Source organism: Talpa occidentalis, unplaced genomic scaffold (genome assembly GCF_014898055.3).
Source record: "Talpa occidentalis isolate TD23 unplaced genomic scaffold, MPIMG_talOcc4v2.1 talOcc4.16, whole genome shotgun sequence".
Lineage (NCBI taxonomy): Eukaryota > Metazoa > Chordata > Mammalia > Eulipotyphla > Talpidae > Talpa > Talpa occidentalis.
The window spans coordinates 2,417,765-2,436,816 of record NW_023601653.1 but is presented as its reverse complement, the minus strand read 5'-3'; the positions used below and the strand labels follow the sequence as shown (position 1 = coordinate 2,436,816).

Here is a 19,052-nt window from a genome sequence, read left to right as displayed (position 1 = left end):
TGGGCGACGCGCCTGGTGCCGGCTCAGGGAGGGCACCCTGGGGTCCCGCAGGGAACAGGCAGAGAGGGGTTTCCAATGGGATCCCCGTGGGGCGGGGCGGGGTGGTGGGCGGGGCAGTGGGCCTCGGGCGCGGTTGGCTCCCCCACCGGCTGCCGGCTCTTCCTGAAGGCAGACACGGGGGGCCATGGCCCCAGGCGCCGCCTCGCAGCCCCCACGGTGGGGCAGGCTCTGCGCCCCCCATGCACCCGCCGTCCGCAGGCGGCTCCGCCAGCGTTATTTGTAGGGCCGCAGGAACCGGGACACCTTGGAGCGCAGCAGCTTGATGAAGGAGCGCGGGAACATCTCCTTGGACTCCTGGGCCGTGTACTTGAAGTAGTTCTGGGGATGCGCCAGCACGTCGAAGAGGGCCTTGATCAGCTTCTTGTCCTGCAAGGCCAGCGGGCGCGGGGTGAGGCCAAGGGGTGGCTGGGCCCTCAGCACCCCCATCGTAGGTCTGGGGTGGGGACTCCACAGACTATGCCATGAATAGCTTTTCGGTGTTCACAGGCCCATTGCTTTTTCTTTTTCTTTTCTTTTCTTTTCTTTTTAAGATTTATTTATTTATTTTTACAAGCACTGGGTACCGTCAGAAGCGCGGGAGGGTGAGAGAATTCACCAGAGCCAGAGCGGGGAGCAGAGCAGGCAGAAGGACCGAAGTCCACTGCTGAGGGGAGCAGCGGGCGGCAGGAGAGGTCTGCGCGCCATGTGGGACCCTCCTCCGGTGGCCGGGGAGCAGCCGGGGATCGAACCTGTGTCGCAGAGGCCGCGGGCAGCTTCGCAACCCAGTGCTCAACCGCCGCGCCCCCGGGGAGGCCCCCATTGCTTTTTCATAGTCTATTGGCTTCAACTGCGGGTTCCAGTAACAGTTTGTTTAAAAAGGGAGCAGAGGAAAGGCGCAGAGCCGGCAGGCAGGTGTGCACCTGCTCCCCGTCCGGGCACCACTGTCCTCCCCGCCAGGAGGAGCACCCTCACCTTCAGGATTTCCTGGTGGTTCTCCGAGGCATAGAGACGCCCGTCACGCACAATGTCTTCGATCAGCTGCTGGTAGTCCTCTGCGCAGCCGGACAGAGAGCGCGGATGGCGTGAGGGGAGCCCGCCGAGCCTGCCTCTCACCTTGCCCGGCCTCCCGCTCCTGCCAGGCGCCTCCCCCCAGGTGTTCTCCAGGTGGGCTGCCCAGAAAACCCCTGTCCACCCTCAGAGCCCTGTGTGGGAGGATCCTGACCCGAGTCTGCAGACGCCCAGGTGCCCCCACCAGCTCCGCCCGTGCCCCTGCGGCCTGTCTGCACCCCGCCCTGCCGACTGGCGGCCCCGAGGTGGGGGCTGAGTGTGGGCTCTGGGCTCTGGGCAGCTCGGCCGGCCGCGCTCACCATCGTAGGTGACGTAGGGCACCTGGAACCCTTTGCCGCTGTTCCCTTCGTTGGATTTGAACTGGATCCAGAGCTTCCGGGAGCGGGAAGTGAAGGCGATGGGCCTCTCGTAGGTCTGGCAGGTCTCGTAGGTGGTGATGGACGTGGGCGAGGCTGGGGGTGGCACAGTCCCGAGCTGCTCGCGGAGCCAAGGTCCTCCTGCCCGTCCTCCTGCCTCGGGCTGCACCTCCTCACCCAGCACCACATGCCCAGCGCCCCGAACACTGGAGCTCTCTAGTCTCTGGCCTGTTCTTTCTGCCTCAAATGTCCTGCCCCATCCTCAACCCCAGTGCCTACTCCTCCAGGAAGCCCCCTCCTCCAGGAAGCCTCCCTGACTGCTCCATCCCCACCTGACTATGCTCCTGGTTTGCTCCGGTGATGTCCTTATTCACTGGCTCATGCCCACTCCCAGCACGGAGCCAGGCTAGGGTGAAGGGTCAGATGTGGGAAGTCCCCTCTCACTGTGAGCAGGGGTGAGCTTGCTGATCTGTGGTGCCTGGGCCTGCCCAAAGGGCTGCACCTGCTCCCAGCTTCCAGGGGAACGTTCCTGAGGATTGTTTCTCCGGGGCTCAGCCCTGGGGGTGCTGAGATGGTGCTGGGGAGGCTCTGCCCGGCCAGGGGCCCGGGACAGCCCATGCTTTTCCCGTCTCAGCCCTCCCATTGCACACGGGCGACAGCATGGGGGTGTGTGTGTGTGGCTTATGTGTGTGCACATGGGTGTGTGGTGTGGGCAGGGCCCCCGTCCAGCCGCCCGCCCCGCACTCACCACTCTTCCTCATGACCAGGACGTCCCCACACTCGTCCTCGATGGGCAGGAAGATCTCGGGGACCACGATGAGGATCCTGCGCTTAGGGGGTGGCGAAATGTGCCACACGCACTCGGCGTTGGCCGGGTAGTCGCCGGGGTAGTTGGGGGACTCGATGTAGCCGGTGTAGTCGCCGAGCTCGCCCCCGCAGTGCTGGTCTGTGGGCACCAGGGCCCCAGAGTCTGGTCAGGGCTCCCTGGGAGCCAGCCAGGCCCTGGCCCACGCCCCTCAGGGTGGTGCTCTCCCAGGAGGCCCAGCCCGAGCGGCTCCTCCTCATGGGGCGCCCTTGGCTGCCTCACCTCCGCTCAAATGAATTAAAAATACCCAAAATAAAGACAGCAAGTGAGTCCGCGTGAGGGGCTTGCAGTGCTTCAACTTCCCCAACTCTGATGCAGCCTGCCCCGCGCCGAGGCCCTGGTGCTGGCCCTGCAGTGCCCGCAGCCTCCTTGTCCCCCCTCCCACCTGCCTCGCGTGGGGCTGGTGTTTCTCTGCAGACCCAGGGCCTGGGCCGGGCGGAGCACACGCCCCCGTGATTCACGGGGCCGGGGCGGAGTGGGCATCTCTGGGGATCCTGATGGGGTCTTGGGGGTCCCCATGGGGCCAGGGCTCCCTCTCCGCCACCGCTCGCCTCCCAGCGCCCCTGGCTCCCCATGGGACGAGCACCTACTCTTGCAGTGCGTGACGTTGGTGGAGCCGTCGAAGTCGGTGCTGGTGTTGCCGGGACAGGCGATGCAGTGGTTCTGGCCGAACTCGGGCTGGTAGGCGCCGACGGGGCAGCGGACGCAGCGGTGGGTGGCGGTGTCGTAGTGGTGACCGGGGGAGCAGTGCACTGTGTGGGGGGTGCTGGTGGGAGGGCGCCGGGGGCACTGTGCCCGCCTCCCTGCCTCAGGCCTGGCGCCCCTGCCCAGGCTGAACCCCCACCCCACTCCTGATCCTGGTGTCCACGCTGCCAGTGTGTCCCCGGTGTCCCCGGCCTAGCTGACACCCGCGCGCACAAAGCAGGTGTGGCAGAGGTGGGGCGCGCAGCGGTCCAGGGAAGATGGCGCAGGGATGTGAGGGGAAACTGATGGGGAGCTGCCCGGGGCTGTCCAGGGGCCCTGTTGGGGTGTGGTGCCAGGTGTGGCTGAGCAAGGGGGAGTGGTGCTGGGGTGGTGCTGTCAGAGGTCATGAGGGGAGCGCCTGGGCACTAGGCGAGGCCCAGGCATTCCTGCTGGGGGACAGGGCTGCCGCCTACTGCCTTCCCCTTGCCCAAGTTCACGAGCCCTGGGGTGGGCAGTGGGTGGGGTAGAGGCCCCCAAGGCACAGGTTGGGGGCCCAGGAAAGGCTGGGGGCAGTGGTGAGAGGTCACCAAAGTGGGGTCTGCGCAGAAGATGGAGCTGGGGGCTGCAGGCAGGTGGAGGGACGAGCGTGGGGCGGCACCCGGTCTCCTCGAGCGCCTGGCGGACGAGCTGCTGTGTCCGGAGGGGCGACAGGTGAAGACAAGGGGGGCTAGAACACGTTGTCACCCAGCGGGGGGTGTGGAGTGAGCACGGTGGGGGGACCTGGGGCAGGTGGGGCTGAGGCTGTTTGGAGTGAGCGGGGCAGGAGCCCCGGAGCTGCTGCAGGGGCTGCGGACTGAGGAGGGACCAGGCAGTGCAGGGTCCTGCCGCAGCCTCGATGGGGCAATTATCTGGGTACAGTCAGGCAGGTCGGTGGGGGGTCGGGGGGGAAGCAGATACACCTTCTGGAAGGGTAGTGGTAAAGGGGCGGAAACTGGTGAGAGCTGGAGGGAGGGGCTGGAGAGTTGGGGGAGGATTCAGAGCAGTTTGTATGTTGGGGGGCGTGGGACGGAGGGGCCACCTTTGCTGGCAGCATTGGGGGGCTGGGAGGACGCATGAGGAAGGGGAAGCAGGCCGCCAGGGACTGTGGGGCCTGGGGTGGAAGGGGGAGCAGCGTGACTGTAGAACCCCAGGTGACCCCGCAGGGAGGGCCTCCAGTTTGGCAGACCCCTGCTGCTCCTTCTTCCACACTTTCCGAAATCCCCTTCCTTCCAGGAGCTCAGTGTGCCCCCCGGACCTGAGACGCGGCCGCTCCCCGCGGGATGGCAGCCCCTCATGCTCCCGCCCCCGGCCTTGGGCGCTTGTCCGGACCCTGTCCCAGCGCGGCACAGGCTGGTCACCTGCCCGCCGGCCGCTGCAGGCCCAGGATGTCTGTCATGGAGGAACGAGAGGGGTGAAGGGGACTCCCTTAGGGTGCATGGGACGCCCTCACCTTTGGCCTCGCACTCTTGGAAGGAGGCGGTGCCCTCGTGCTTGGTAAGCAGCCCCCCTCCGCAGGGGAAGCAGCCGGTGCGCCCGGGCTCGGGCTGGTACGTGCCCAGAGGGCAGGCCTGGCAGGGCCTGAAGCCGTCGCTGGAGAAGAAGCCGGGTGGGCACTGGCCTGGAAGTCAGAGGTCCTGGTTCAGGCTGGCGGGCGGGGTGCTACCGCCCCAGGGAAAGCTGCCAGGACAGCCAACAGGGTGGGTGGGGGCGGAGCAGGCCGCCGTGTGCAGGCTGGTGGGTCATTTATTCCCAGTGCTCTCCCAAGGGGCAGGCCATACCCGAGCCCATCTCCGGGGACTAGGGTTATAGGGCTGCAGAGCGGGGTGGGAGGATCCCAAAGGCACAGCTGGGACGAAGGGAAGGGACAGCACATTCCAAGGGGGCCAGGCCGCGGGGGCACTCAGCGCTGGGCGAGGCCAGGCGTGGCTCCTCTCAGCCCAGACCCTAGAATTCTCTGCTCCAGCCAGTGGCCGCCCTGCACCCGTAGTGCCTGGCCCCCAGCAGGGACCACAGTCCTGGGGGGCCACAGGGGCTCAAGGCAGGCGTGAGCTCTGTCTCCCGAGGGGGCTGGCACCACCTGCGGATGTCACCCCCTGCCCGTTACCAGCCCATCCTCTTGGGTGACCCTCACAGTGGCCTGGGGAGCCCCACTGCACAGACGAGGTTAAGAGGGGGTCGTAGTGGGAAAGCCCTTTGCAAACCTAACTGCAGAAAGGAGCTGAGAGGGGCCCCTCGAGCCATCTGCAGGGCGAGCCGCGGGGTTTGAGGCCCAGCTTTCCCACATGGGCAACTCATCCCGTGTGCGTCTCCATGACGATGCAGGGGCTACGTGGGCGTCAGGCTCACAGGGGGCCCGTGTGCCACCACTGCTAACGCCAGGTGCCCCGGAAGTGACCACGTACTTACAGACTGAAGTCTTTGCAGACCGAGCATGGGGCAGAGTGGTGCTGCCACGGCGGGGCCCCATATCATGGAGGCACAGGGCGGCCAGGCTGTGCGAGTGCCGAGCCGTCTGGGAACTGCAAGGAGCTCCACAGACACCACAAGGCGTCCGGCCTTTGCTCTGGAGCCTCTGGGGACTTGAGAACCGCCCCCCGCCCACCGACCTGGGCACACCTGCCAGGGCAGCCCCACTCACCGCCACATTCTGACACGTTGCGGGCACCAGCCAGGCCGAGCCCGTCACTGCTGGGGCACGGCGTGCAGCCAAGCTGGCCTTCCACGTCCTGGTAGGTCCCCGGTGCGCACGGCACACACTGGCCCACCTCACCGTTGAAGAAGGTGCCGGGCCCACAGGCCACTGTGGAGGCAAAGGGACAGGTTGCTGGAGGGTTGGGGAGTGCGGCCGGCGGTCTGGCTCCTGCGGCCTCACGCCCAGGCCCTGGGCACCAGAGAGGCACAGCCCTCAGCTCTGGAGCTCGAGGGCCTAGGGGGGCTTTGGCTTACCCAGGACAGCAGGGGTAAGAGCTGGGAGGCGCCATCTGGCAAGACCCTGAAGCGCTGGCTCAGGGCCTACAATGCTCTGCTGGGTGCTTGTGGCCTAAAGCACCCCCTGGGTCTCTGTGCTCTCTGCTCCAACCCTGGCCTCCAGCCCTGCCCTCTGTGTGCCTGGTGCCTCCTGGATGCCCCGGGTCACCTCCTCCAAACCCGCTCCTCTGCCTTCCCGGGTCCCTCCCGGGGATGGAGCTGCCCCTGAGAATGGGCGGCAGAGAGGCTGGGGCGACGGCACAGGCAGGGGGCCTGGGCTGTCACAGCACACGGAAGTGGCGCCACTGAGCAAACAAGCAAACTGATGGGCAGACGGGAGCTGCTAGGGAGAAAGGGAGCAGGTGTCTCCGCGGAGGAGAGATGGCCGCGTAGAAGAGGAAGGTCAGAAAGAACTCCACGCGGCGGGAGGTGTGTGGTGACCATGCACGCACATGCACTCGCACACATGCACACACAGGTGCACAGATGCACATACATGCACACACATACATGCACACATGTTCACACACACACATGCCCTGGACTCAGCTGCTGCGGGGCTGCTGGCACCTGTGCTCTGTGGCTGGGCCCTGCTGGGAAGCAGGGGACACTAGCCACGGGGCCCCGGCTGGCTTCCCCCCATCGTGCTTTGCTACAGGTTGAGTCTGATAGTGAGAGTGCGGACAGTCAGTGCAGACAGTGAGAGTGGGATAGGCCAAGGGCACCGGAGTGGGTGTAGGGCACCCACAGGGCCCAGCGGGAACCATCTGAGCGCTGACTAACAAGGTCAGGAATGGAGCAGAAGACAGAGAGGCCGGGAGGACGCCAAGGCCCAACAACGCCAAGGCCCAAGTTCGCTAACAACGAAATGCAGAATCCGGACTCTGGTCAAGTACCAACCTCACGCAACTGGCCCCTGGCTGCTGCCCCTGCTGCCCTGGCCTCACCCACACGGCTGCCTGTGTGCTGGTCGTCGAGCCCCGTGGCACTGGGGGCAGAGCACAGGCAGGGACTCACCGCACTTGCCGTCCTGCAGCACCTGGCCAGCGCCACAGGCCCCCGGACCCTCCAGGGCCTTGGCGGGCCTCTGGGCCACCTCGTACTCGGTGCCGGCCAGCTGGACGGAGAACAGCTGCCGGCTGATGGACTTGCGCAGGGTCTTGATGGCCGCCTGCAAGCTCTGCTCGGCCCGCTTCCGCACACAGTCGGCTCCGCAGGCATCTGCGGGGCGAGAGACCAGCATCAGCCCCTCCAGGCCCGGCTCAGGAGGGGGCCCGTGGCTGTCTCCTGAGCCTGCTCCCCTGGGGCCACAGCCGGCAGCAGGGGCCCTAGCTTCACACAAACCCCTTCTGGCCCACAGGGGAGCCCTCACCCACCTGAAGCCTCTTCGAGCTTTGTCTCGACCTCAAACTCTGCCGTTATGTGGGTGACCTCCTTGGATGGGGACTTGCGGCCACGGCGCCTCTTCTTGGAGGAGTCACACTTGAGGGCCACAAAGGTCACGTGGCAGCTTTCTAGACAAGGGAGGGACTGCTGTGGCAAAGGTAGCCTGGCTAGGCCCTGCCTAGCCTTGAATGCAGGTGACCACCTTGCCAAAGAGCCCATGGTGCTGTGGGGAAACTGAGGCTGCAGAAGGCCAGGGCTGGGTGGAGGCTTCACGAGGGTTGGAGGCTGTGCCCAGCTCTGCCCCGGGCCCTTCTGAGTCCACCGCTGCTGGAGCGGGAGGCAGCTCAACGTGAGCCTGAGCGACATTGTGCAGGACGGCTCGGGGCCCAGGTGAGGCCTGCTGAGGGCCCAGGAGGTCAGGCTGGGGAGCAATCCTTGGGGGCTTAGGAATCTTCTTGGACACAGAGCTGGGGTGCCTTCCTGCTCCCCAGGCTTGCCTTGGGCTTCCCTCCCCCTCCCCTTCCCCGACATCCTCTGGGCTGTCTTACTCACTAGGCCACGAGAGGCCTGTGATTCCTTTAGACACCGCCCTTGCTCAGGGCGCTCACCTAAACCCGGCGAGTCAGCGGCCATGGGCCCCAGGGGCAGGACCTGTGTTTCCACCCAAATGCTGGACTTCCCAAGAGAAGCGACCCTGTCAGAGGCGCCAGGCAGGGCCCTTGGGGCTCAGGGGCCAGAGTGGTGAGGACAGGGAGGCCACCCCAGGAAACTCAGCGCCCTGGTGCCGGGGCTCTGGCCCTGGAGTGTGGGAGCCTGCCGCCATGGGGGCTGGGCTCGGAGGCCCACTCACCCAGCAGTTGCTGCCTTGAGGCCTCCTTGGCTGGCTGGCGGCTGCGGGGTCGGAGGTGGCACTTGGCATCTCGGACCTTAAAGCGGGCCTTCTGTCTGATGGGGGTGGTGGGGGCACCTGGGGAAGGCCAAATCCCCCCAGTGGTGGCCTCTCCGGTGGGCAGGGAGGTGGCGGGGTCGGGGGCCGTGGGAGGCCTGGGCGGAAGCGTGGATGGTGGGGTCAAGGTAAAGGCAGGGGGCCTCAGCCAGAAATCCTCTGTGGAGGGGGAGAGGAAGGACCCCAGCTCCCTGAACCCCAAAGCAGGTTCACGCAGCAGCTTGTGTGGTCAGGGGAGGGGCAGAGCAGAGGGGGAGGAAGCAAGGAAGGGGCCCAGCCTGCCGACTCCTTTCCAGCCCTCTGGACTAAGGGGTCCCAGCGGACGCTGAGAACCCCACATGCAGGCACTGAACGCACCCAAATGCACTCCCAATGCTGACCTCAGCAGCCCCGGCACGAAGGCTGCTGCTGTGGGTGCAGCTGCTGGGGACCTGGGACTCGGCGCCTGGCCCTGAGGCCACTCCCTGACCCTTATTTCAGGGCCTTCCGGGCAGCCCTGGTGTGGAGCTTCTAGGCCACGGAGGATGGGGCTCACGCCGCCAGAATGGAGTCCGAGGCCCGTGGACACACACCCTCAGTCACTGGGCCGTGCGGCGCCCTGGCTGGAGCCTCAGAGTTGCCGAGGCGCCTGCCACGCCCAGGCCCGAAGCCTGCTTGCTCTGGGCCCACCAGCTCTTAGCTCCCGGCACACACTCTTCCCGGCAGGCTCGCCCCACCACCTCGGGTGCTGGACGCAGACTCAAGGGGTCCCCGGGACAGGCGGGGCTACCTGAGCAGCTGGGCCCGGCGCTGGCGCTGGTGCTGTTGAGTCTCTGCGGCGGCTTGCCCTGCAGGCCCGGGACCCCGCAGCTCAGGCTGTAGCTGTTTCCCGAGTCTGCGAAGAGGCCGGTGGTGAGGTGGGCCTGGGCCCCTCCCTTCCAGTGCCCCCTGACCCGGGGGGCTCAGCGGTGGCTGAAGGAGATGAAGGTCGGGGCTGATCCTCTGTCACTTGGCTTGCGCCGAGGGAGCTGGGATGCGGGGCGGGGGGAGGAGCCTGCCGCCCACCCACACTGAGAGGCAGCCCCCGGGGCCTGGGAAGGGAGCCCCGTCCTGGCTGGGGGCCGCCGCGTTACCTGGCGTGAAGAGTGTGTGGGCCGGGCAGGAAAGGGAGCAGCTCTCCACACCGGCTGCCCGGCTGCAGGACAGCTGGGCCTGGGGCCAGGCCTTGGCCCGAGAAAGGCACTTGCCTGTGTCTGTGGAGGATGAGGACATCGGAGGGGTGAGGGTGGGATGGGGCTGAGCTGGGCCAGCAGGCGCCCCCCAGGCCCCGAGCCCACGGGACCACCTTGGCCGGAGGTGCTGGGGACGCCCCCTTTGGACGTGCGGGCGTCTGGCCCAGGGAGCCGGTGCGCTGCCCCCTGGCCCTGACACCCCGTGTCCCGACACCAGCTCCCACGGGCGGGGCAGGGTGGGACAGGACACAGCCCCTTGGCCTCTGCGCCTGCGACCCTCTCTGGGCAGCCCCCAGACCTCCGCCTCCACGGCCTCTGGCCCACAGGCTTGACCCCTGGCTGCTCTCTGACCCCTCCCTTGGCCTCTGTCCCAGGCCCCCCAGCCGCAGCTCGGCAGCAGAGAGCCCTGCTGGTAACGGGAGGGCCCAGGGAATTGGGGGCCCGCGGGCTGCCCCTCCCTCCGGCGGCAGGAGGAGGGAGGACAGCGCTGCCCTCTTGGGAGGGTCCCGGATGCCGCGGCCGCTCACCCACGCAGTCCTTGCGGTTCCAGTGCAGCCGCCGCCCTGGCGGGCACACGCACTCGTAGCTGCCCTTGGTGTTGACGCAGCCCTGCTCGCAGCTCCCGTTGCTCACGCTGCACTCGTCCACGTCTGCAAGCGCACAGCGGTCAGGCCGGGGCCGCCAGCCAGGGCCCAGCTGCGCCGAGGGGACTCCCGGCTGACCCCAGCCCGACGCTGCCACTCAGGGAGACGTGCAGTGCCCGCCGCACATGTGTGCACACGCCAGGGAGCTCCTGTGCTCACGCGCGTGCACACCCCAGGGAGCTCAGTGGTTGGCTGAACTCCGGCAGCTACGCGGGCCATGGCGGGGGGGAGGGGCACAAACCGAGGTCTGGTCAGTCTCGTGGGATCAAGAGGCTTTATCTCACCCGTGACTTTGGACAAGCCCCTTCCCAGCCTCAGTTTCCCTCCTGCATAGAAGGCATCAGGGTGAAAGGAGTCACCTCTGAGCCCTTCTGTTCCTCCTCTGACCTCCAAAGGCCAGAAGCACAGGCTGGAGATGGACAAAGGGCTGGACCCCGCTCACGCTGCACACGGCTGTGGCACCTGCGGCTATGGGCGGGGAACGGAGGGCCGTGGAGGCCGGGGTCCAGGTTTCTGGGAACCCCTCTGGGAGAACCTGCAGCCTGCCTCCAGGAGCCCCCCCAGCACCAGCCTGGTCACCTCACCGCCTGGCCCTACCCGCGTCCACGGCTGCCTGGCTCAGGGAGTGTGGCCGTTCCCAGGAAAGGAAGAGACACTCCGGACCGCGGGGCCATTCTTGGCCCCCCAGTGCCTCCCGCCCTGTCCACACGTTACCGTGTCCCATTTCTGGCTCCTGACTGCATCCAGAACCTTCCCTTTCTCTGCAGCCCCCTTCCGTCCCAGGTTCCAGCAGCCCTTGCTCCTGTCTGGGCCCTGGGTCTCCTCTCGCCATGTGGTGGCCAAAGCCATCTTCCGGCATGAACTGACCACAGCGCACGTGCTGAACCGCCGAGGGGCGCCTCACCCTATGGGGAACAAGCCCACCTCCAGCCCCTCCCCATCTCCAGCCTGTGCCTCGGGGCTCACAGAGCCCTTCCTGCCTGCACCTCCCGCCACATGCCCCTCCCTACAGCCCCTGTGCACCAGCCGCCCCTGTGCTCCCCCGGCCTCGGCGCCTCTGCGCACGGGGACCCTCTGGCACGCGCCCTCATGTAGGCCCAGACACTCCTCCTGGAGCCCCTGCGTCTCGCGCTCCGCGCTCTCTGCAGCCAGCTCTGCTTCTGGAACCAACTGTCTGTGGGATCCCCTGCGCAGCCGGCACCCCGCCCTGGGCTGGGGTCCCGTCACTGCGGACTCCCGGCCTGTGTTCACAAGCTGGCCCGGCCCGGCCCCGGCGGATACTTACTGCCCCGCCCCTGCCCCCGCCTGGGCCGGGCCCCTCTGCCCGCCTCCCCAGGCCCCTCCCGGGCCCGCCAGGTGGGGGGGTGCGGGTGTGGGTGCAGTGCAGGTGGCCGTGCGGCCAGGCGCGTGCCTGGGGGGAGGCGGCGCTGGCGGGCGGGCTGCAGACCTCCGCAGTGGGCCGTCCCGTAGAGCGTGTAGCCGCGGCGGCACAGGCACTGGAAGCTGCCCGGGGAGTTGATGCAGATGTGGTCGCAGGTCCGCTCGAAGGAGCACTCGTCGATGTCTGCGGCCACGGGGACACAAGGCGGGAGGGGCCTCAGGTGCGGCGGGGGGGCAGGTGTCCCCCGCCTGCGGCTCCCGGGTCTGCACAGGGCCCGGGGCTCAGGGCACAGACCCGCCCGGTGACCGCGGCCCGCGTCGCTGCCCGACTTCCCCTTCTGTCTCCCTCCACCCGCGTTTCTGGGTGAGAAGCATCTCGCAACATGTCAGGGGCGCGTGAAGTAGGGACACTTGGGCCTGACGGGATTCCTGCGCATCTCTGCCCGTGAACGCCTCGCGCTCGGCTGTGGCCTGCGTAGGTTTTCATCCACGCTCGCGGGAACCTGCCTGCGCAGCGGCTGAGCTGGGACACGAAGCCAGCCTCCCGTGCCGACTGGGCTGACGCGGGCGCGCTAATGCAGCAGGGGCCGCTCCTGACTGTGGAAAGTAGGAGGTGATCCTTCTGGGGTGGGGGCTTATCTGGGAAAACCTCCCAGTGCTGCTGACTTAGACCTCGAAGGATGGGGCCAGTTTGGAATGAAGGAACGGGAGGGCCGCATGGGCACTGCGAGCAGAGGCTGGCGGTGGCAGCGCAGGGTCCCGGGGGTGGTGTGGTGCTCAGCAAGGGCGGGGGAGGCATCTGGGGCCCCCAGCCCGAGGTCCCAAGGGCCAAGCAAAGACCCTCCCTACCAGGGCTTTCTCCCAGAGGTGCCCCCACAGGGCACCCCGTCTCCTTTCTGGAGTCTCATCCCACCCCACAGGCTCCCCGTGGCCCCCCAGCCCCTCTGTCCAGTAGTGCGACGTCCTGGGTCGGTGTGGCCCTCTGGGTCCTCCTGGAAAACGCCTGTTTGTCCTTCAAGCACTTCGCCAGGGCGCCCTCCCCCAGGAGGCCTTCCCTGACCACTCTCGGCACCGCTCCTCCTTGGGCTCTCACCGGCTCCTGGGCATCTGCTGGACTTGCCCCGGGTTGTGATTCTTGGCCTCGGCCCGGACCTCTCCTCCCACTGCCCCTGCGCCCAGGCGGCACCCAGGGGCCCCGCAGGAGGCCTGGGGAGCGCGCCTGCAGGCGCAGAGACTTCCACCGGGTGCAGCGCTCGCCTCCAAGCGGGGGTGGGGGACCCGGAGCTGCGCCGCCGCCCTGTCCGCAGCGGCGGGAGGAGATGGCCCTGATGGCTCACCTTGGCACGTGCGCTCGTCGGTCAGCAGCTTGTAGCCCCTGCGGCAGCCGCACTCGAAGCTGCCCACCGTGTTCCTGCAGGAGTGGTCGCAGCCGCCGTTGTTGAGCAGGCACTCGTCGATGTCTGCGGGCAGCGCAAGGGGTGAGCTCGGGCTCCGCCTGGCCGGCTGCTGCCCGGGCTGTGCCCAGCTGAGCACCAGCCCGGGCAGCGTGGGCCACTCTGTGAAGGCCCAGGTGCCGCCCGCGACCTGGCCGGGTACTTGCGGCCCCGGGGAACTGTGCGGGCAAGACAGGAGCCCCCGACAGTGGAGGCCTGGGGCAGGTGGTGGAGCCTGCAGCCATGCGAGGGTCAGCAGTGCAGCCACTGCGGGCAGCAGGCCAGCGGGTGGCTCATCCCCCGCACTTAGTGGGCACGGGGGGGTCACGGAGGCTGAGGCTGCTGAGGGGTGCGTCTGGGTCCCTGGTCTGCCCCTCCCTGCCAAGTCTCATCCAGAGACGTCAGACCAGCAACGCCCGGCGCAGTGTAACCGCCCGTGGTCACTGCGCCCCCTGGGGGCCACCTTGTGCTGGTGCCCAGGCTGTGCTCTTTCTAGCAAAGCCCGTGTCACGTCAAAGCAAAGGGGACCAGGCCCCCTACTTGACAGAGGAGCCCAGCTTCATCAGGGCCAAAGACAGGCCTTCTCCTGGGCCCAGAGGAAGCCAAATCCAGCAAGGGGCTGTCCAGGGGCCTCTGGGGCCCCCTCCCCAGCATCCCCTGTGTGTGGGCAGAGGAGGCTTCTGTGGTGCAGGCAGAAGCCAGCGTCCGTGTGGAGCCGGGCAGGGAAGGGCCCTCCTGAGCCGCAGGCCCCTCCGCCCAGCTGAGCTGCTCACGGCATCCTCGGTCCAGGTGGGTCCTCTGAGGCCACGAAGCAGGCGTGCTGCCTCCTCAGGGAGGCCTCGGCCCCTGGGGCCCGGCCCCACACCCCTCCCCATCTGGGCCTGTGGGTGAAGCGGCTGGCATGGCAACCAGACAGGGATGGAGGCATGTTTGCTTGCGGCCAGGCTGGTGGCTGTGGGGGGTCATTGAGGGAAGCTGGGATTGGGGAGGGGCGCAGGCTCACACAGCCCCTTTGACCTTCGACCTGGTGAACCTCAAGGGCAGCCTCTGCATGCCTTCTCCACTGTCCCCCACCACCTTTTGGCAGGCAAAACCAGCCGTGTCCCCTACTTCCCAACTTCTAGAAGGTTCTGAGGGCCCCACTGTCCCGGGACAGAGGCCTGGCCCTTCTGCGGCTTGTGGCCCAGCCCTGGCAGCCTTGTCCCGCACCCGGCAGCCCCAGGCTGCCCACCGCCCGCCCCTCACAGGACCAGGGAGACGGCCCCACCTGGCCCTGGGAAGGCCTGGCCGTCCTGGCCCTGGGAAGGCCTGGCTGTCCGGGAAGCCTTCCTGACATTCGCCCCAGACTCCGTTGCTCCCTGCCTTGGACCTGCTGTGAGGACGGATGGGGCATCGGGCTTGTCCGCAGCCCAAGGGACATGAGGTCTGGCCAGTGACTGCCCGCCGGGCGGTGTGCAGGGGAGGGGCTGGGTCCTAGACGGGAGGAGGGGGCTGGGCCTTCCGGGGACGTTCGGAGGCACCTGCGGATGCTCCTGGCGGGGGGCGCTCTTCTCTGCCCCCTCTGCCTGCCCCACTGAGGGCTCTGGGGCAGGAGCAGGAGCGGGCCTGGGGGAGTGGGCCGGCGCAGCAGGGAGGCTGGGGGAGGGAGGAGAGGGGCCGGGTGTGGGGGGGATTCTCCCAGGCCTTTCTGGAAAGATGAGGTGCTGGGGTTCCTGAGGAAATGCAGCTCTAGCTTGGGGAGTTGAGGCCCAGACCCCCTTCCTTACAGAAGAATCGAGGGGTAAGGTGCCCCCTCCCCAATATCAAGTGGGGCGCAGCATCCAACAGGGGCCTTGAGGCTGGAACCCCGCACGGTCCGCAAGCTTGAGATAAAGCAAGGCTGTGGGCCAAATCCTCCAGACCCCACTGCGGCCCCGACGGCCTAGGCAAACACCCTGCTTCCCCTCGCCCGCCTCTCCCCCCCGACCCCCACCAGGTGCCCCACCCGCCCAGGGCGCTCAGCTCTGGGTGTCCGGGACCTCGGTTACCTCTGCCCTCCAGGCATCAGTCCTGCTTGACAACAACCTTTGGCTTCCAGAAAACACCGAACCTTTGAAATCACTCCTTTGATACCCTCCCTGGGGCCCCGGCCAAGGCCAGGCGTGCATGTTCACAGAGGAGCCGACACGGGGTTCCCCGGGAATCCCCAGCTGGACTTGCCCTGCCAAGGGCCCCAGAACTCCCAGTGAGCCCCAGGGGATGCTGAACCCCGCAGTCAGGCTCCCTGCATTGCAGGTGTCATGAGGGTTCAGGCCCCCACAGATCAGCCCTGGGGTGTGTGGATTCTGCATCGACGGCCACACTGGCCCAGCCCTGTGCTCCCCAGCCGGGCGCCGGAGCGGCGGCCTTGCTGCCTTCCGGAGCCTGCCCAGAGGCCCCCGCCCCCCGCTCTTTCCCACGTGGCCGGGGACGGGGACGGTCTCCAAATGAAAGCCCAGGCCTCGCCACCTGACCTCACCACGCTGACCTCACCGAGCCCCAGGTCTCCTCCCCACAGGCACTGCGCTCTCTGCCCGGCCGCCCCAGTCTCCCCAGACCTGGCCGCATGGGCTGCCACGGGTCCTGGTTCCCAGCCTCTGCGCCATGTCCCGCCCTCCAGGCCAGAGGGGCGCGGCTCCTGGAGGGAGGCAGGTGGCCCCAACTCTGAGGGCAGGGACCGGACCTGCCGTGCATCACTGCGTGTGGGGACAGCGAGGCTTTGGTGACTCGGCCAGGCATCCTGGCGTGGCGTCCAGGCGAGGGACAGCTCCCACCTGCCCGCTGCCTGCAGAAATGCGCCTTGGCTCTGCAGGGGCGAGGAGGGGCGCTCCCCAGGCTTCACTTTCAAGTAAACGGGCAGAGAATTGTCATTTCTGACATAGTCACTGGGTTCCTTCCAGCAAAGCGCCACGGAGAAGAGCTCACTCTGTCTTATTTTCACGGGCTCATATCTCACAGCCCACAAAATAGCCAACCTCAAAGCCGGGACGTCAGCCCCAGCCCTGCTGTCAATATTTCCACCTGCTGGACCTGTGAATTCAAGATCCTCCCTCCTGCCGGCCTCCCAGCCCTGCTGGCTTCTGGGCACGGGGTGGAGGCAGCGGCTGAGGCTGCAGGACCTGAAGTGTGGTCTGGAGCCTTGGGGGCTGCCCCTCACCCCCTGGGCTCGGGACATCCAGGGCCTGGCTGGTCCCCCGAGGCAGGGCTGCTTTCGCTTCCCAGCCCCCCTCACTCCTTGTTTCCCGGGGATCCTGCAGGCCGCTGAGCAGCCCCAGAGACACTCAGGGTCCCTGGGAGGGGTCGGGGCACCAGAGGGAGGAAGCTCTGTCCTCACGCAGAGCAGCGTGATCCTGCGCACTGAAGGTCAAGGATGCTCTCGGCCTCCCAAACTGTCACTTTCCAGTTCCAAACAAGGAGCCTTGTGCACCCTAGTCCTTCATTGAGGCCCCCACCCCCCTTCTCCAGTGACGGTGTCTTTCCGATGGGGACAAGAGGGCAGTCACACCCACTGAGCTTCCTGACCCCCCTGTGTAGCTTGACCAAGGGTGGCTCAAGCGAGGCACCTGCCGTGCCCCTGGGCAGCTAGGAGGGGTCACTGAGCCAGGACAGCTTGAGGTCAGGCCACTGTCCAGAGCACAGGCAACCCCCATGGACCTGCCGCTGGGGTGCCTGCTCCCAGGGGCCCCCGGATGACAGCTGACACTTGGCGCCCGTGGTCCCCAGTGTGCCACACCCCCCGCCCTGCTGTGCCGCGCAGAGCAGGCCCCGCGGCTGCCTCCCCCCTCAGCCTGACCTTTGCATGTCTTCCCGTCGGGCTGCAGCGTGAACCCCACCGGGCAGCTGCATCGCACGCCGGTGGCCGTGTCCTTGCACGTCCGGTCGCAGCCGCCGTTATTGACTGCGCAGGTCTCTGGGGAGAGAGAGAGAGACGCTGAACCGCCTCGGAGAGAGGCCACCCCTCGTGCGTCCACGGGGTCCCCCAAGAGACCGGAGTCCTGAGCTCACCGGCTGGGGGCCTCTCCCCATCGGTACAGAGGGAGCGGACACCCATGCCGTGGGGGCTGGGGTGAGGCTCCAGGACAGGAAGCCACTTGCAAACTGCAGGGGGCTGCGCCCGTGCAGGGGTTCGGTGCGTTCGGTCAGTCTCGCTATCTGGGCCGGAGCTGAGAGCTGCCTGGCTGGGGTTTAACCCCTGCCCCGCCTGTTCCGACTCCAGCCCCAGGTGGGCGGGTACGGGGCTCCTCGTGCGCCCCACGGGCTTCCTTGCGGTCTGGCCATGGCGTTGGGGGGAGGTGGCCGCCGTCCATGACCTCCGTGAGGCTCAGCCAGCATCTGTTCTCACTGAGCGCGAGGCGTCTGGCTTTCGTCCACTTGAGGCTTGTCTAGGGCTTTTTTCATTTGCAAATTCAAAAGGGCCAGAGAGGCTGGGGCCTAACGGGGTCACGCGCCCGTCGGGTGGTGAGAAGGAGCCTGGCCAGGCCTGGAGACGGGCGGCGGCGGGTCACGGGCCCAGGTGGCCCGCACACGGAGGCCGCCGCCTCCCGGGCAGCTGGAGGCTTTGATCTCGTGGGAACGGTGCAGAGTGGGTTTCCCTGTCTCCCAGCTGCTGGGGGTGGGCGCCAACGGCCCCCGCCTTCTATGGGCCCAACATCCGCCTGCCTACCTTGACTTCCCAGGGGCCGGCTGGTGGGCCTGTCCCCTGCGGGCCCCCCATTGCTTTATTCTGTCTGTCCTTCTGGGTGTCTGCATCCCCGCACGCTGCCTTTGGCTCTCTCTGGGGCGGGGGAGGAACGTAGACCCGATGACTAAACGCACGGACGCCCCGGTTGCCGGACTCCCTGCTGCTGATCAGACCAAATTCACTCCGATTTCCTCTGAACTTCGCCTCGCGCCGGGTGGGCGGGGCAGGGCGGGGGTGGGGGGGCAGCGCGGACTTCCCGAGCGTGCGTGTGCATGCACGCGCGTGTGCGGGGCGGGTTTGTCCTGGACACGGGGCCTGCCTGCAGAGGGGCCCTTCCCAGAGCACGTGTCCCCAGGAGAGGACGAGCTGTGACTCCCGCTGGAGGACGGGGCTCCTGGCCCGGACGCCTCTCGGCCCCTCCTTCCTGAGCCCCCACGCCCCACCCGCCTGCCCCGCGGCCGGTGGCTTTGGTGAGCCTCCCCGTCTGCGTGCCGGCCTCGGTGCTGGGAGGACCCCCGCCCACCCCTGGTTGGGAGGCCCGGCTCAGAGACACCCCCCAGGCGCCCTGAGGCCAGTGGCAGGAAGGAGGCCATCCCGGCATGGGCCGCCCACCTGGCCCCCACCGGCTGTCTGGGGTGGTTGGGGGGTAGGTGGCCCCTTGGCACCCACACCTGGGAAATGAGGCTGACGGCAGCTGCTCAGGGTGGCGGTGAGGACCGGATGAACCCCTCACTCATGGCTGCCGGCCTGGGGCTGGCACCAGTAGCTGCTTAACAAATGTGAGTTTCCTCTCCTGGGGTGTCAGCCAGAGAGGGAAACCCCACTTCCAGGCCCAAATCAAAGACAAAGTATAACCCTAGTGCCTCTTCTGCCTTTCATGTGGGGGGGTCCCTCTGGAGGGGGGGGCCAGGACACACCTCTTTTGCAGGTACAGGTAATTAAGGTGCAGGCCTTGGAGAGGTGGGGGCGGGATGCTTGGGCTGGGGCACAGGGGGCGGCCTTCCTCAGTGGCAGGATGGCCAGTGGGCTTCTCTGTGGTGGTCGTGGGCTGTGGCCCAGGCATAGGGGGCCGTGCACCTGAGAAACTGACCTGGCAAACAGGTTTCCAGGCTCTTGGGGGCTCTGCCCTCCTTAGGAGGTCTTGATGGGATTCAGATCATGGTCCTCTGGAGACAAGGGGCCTCGGGGCAGATGGGGGGTGGAATAGAGCTTGGGCAGTCATCCAGTCCTGGACCCTTAGTCTAGGCCCCTCTCCCCGGCACTGTCCACACGTCTCTGCCCTGGACAATGGATGGTCTGAAACTTCAGGCTCTGAGGGCCCATTCTTGGGTGTGG

The 19,052-nt window shown here is 67.3% G+C and overlaps 1 protein-coding gene across 2 annotated transcripts in view; it reads right to left on the bottom strand.

Moving 5' to 3' along the window:
• Positions 1-195: 195 nt before the first annotated feature.
• SCUBE1 (signal peptide, CUB domain and EGF like domain containing 1) overlaps positions 196-19,052 on the bottom strand; it is a 78,866-nt gene continuing 60,009 nt past the window's right edge. For both annotated transcript variants that reach the window (XM_037513412.1, XM_037513413.1), the window contains 16 exons: positions 16,830-16,946; positions 12,923-13,045; positions 11,653-11,769; positions 10,089-10,211; positions 9,463-9,582; positions 9,120-9,224; positions 8,255-8,371; positions 7,395-7,532; positions 7,036-7,239; positions 5,690-5,851; positions 4,502-4,669; positions 2,919-3,080; positions 2,212-2,409; positions 1,407-1,559; positions 1,012-1,091; positions 196-426 (listed from right to left, as the gene is read on the bottom strand). In XM_037513412.1, coding sequence (XP_037369309.1) covers positions 274-426; positions 1,012-1,091; positions 1,407-1,559; positions 2,212-2,409; positions 2,919-3,080; positions 4,502-4,669; positions 5,690-5,851; positions 7,036-7,239; positions 7,395-7,532; positions 8,255-8,371; positions 9,120-9,224; positions 9,463-9,582; positions 10,089-10,211; positions 11,653-11,769; positions 12,923-13,045; positions 16,830-16,946 — 2,240 coding nt within the window. In that variant the 3' untranslated portion in view covers positions 196-273. The remainder of the gene's footprint in view (positions 427-1,011; positions 1,092-1,406; positions 1,560-2,211; positions 2,410-2,918; positions 3,081-4,501; positions 4,670-5,689; positions 5,852-7,035; positions 7,240-7,394; positions 7,533-8,254; positions 8,372-9,119; positions 9,225-9,462; positions 9,583-10,088; positions 10,212-11,652; positions 11,770-12,922; positions 13,046-16,829; positions 16,947-19,052) is intronic.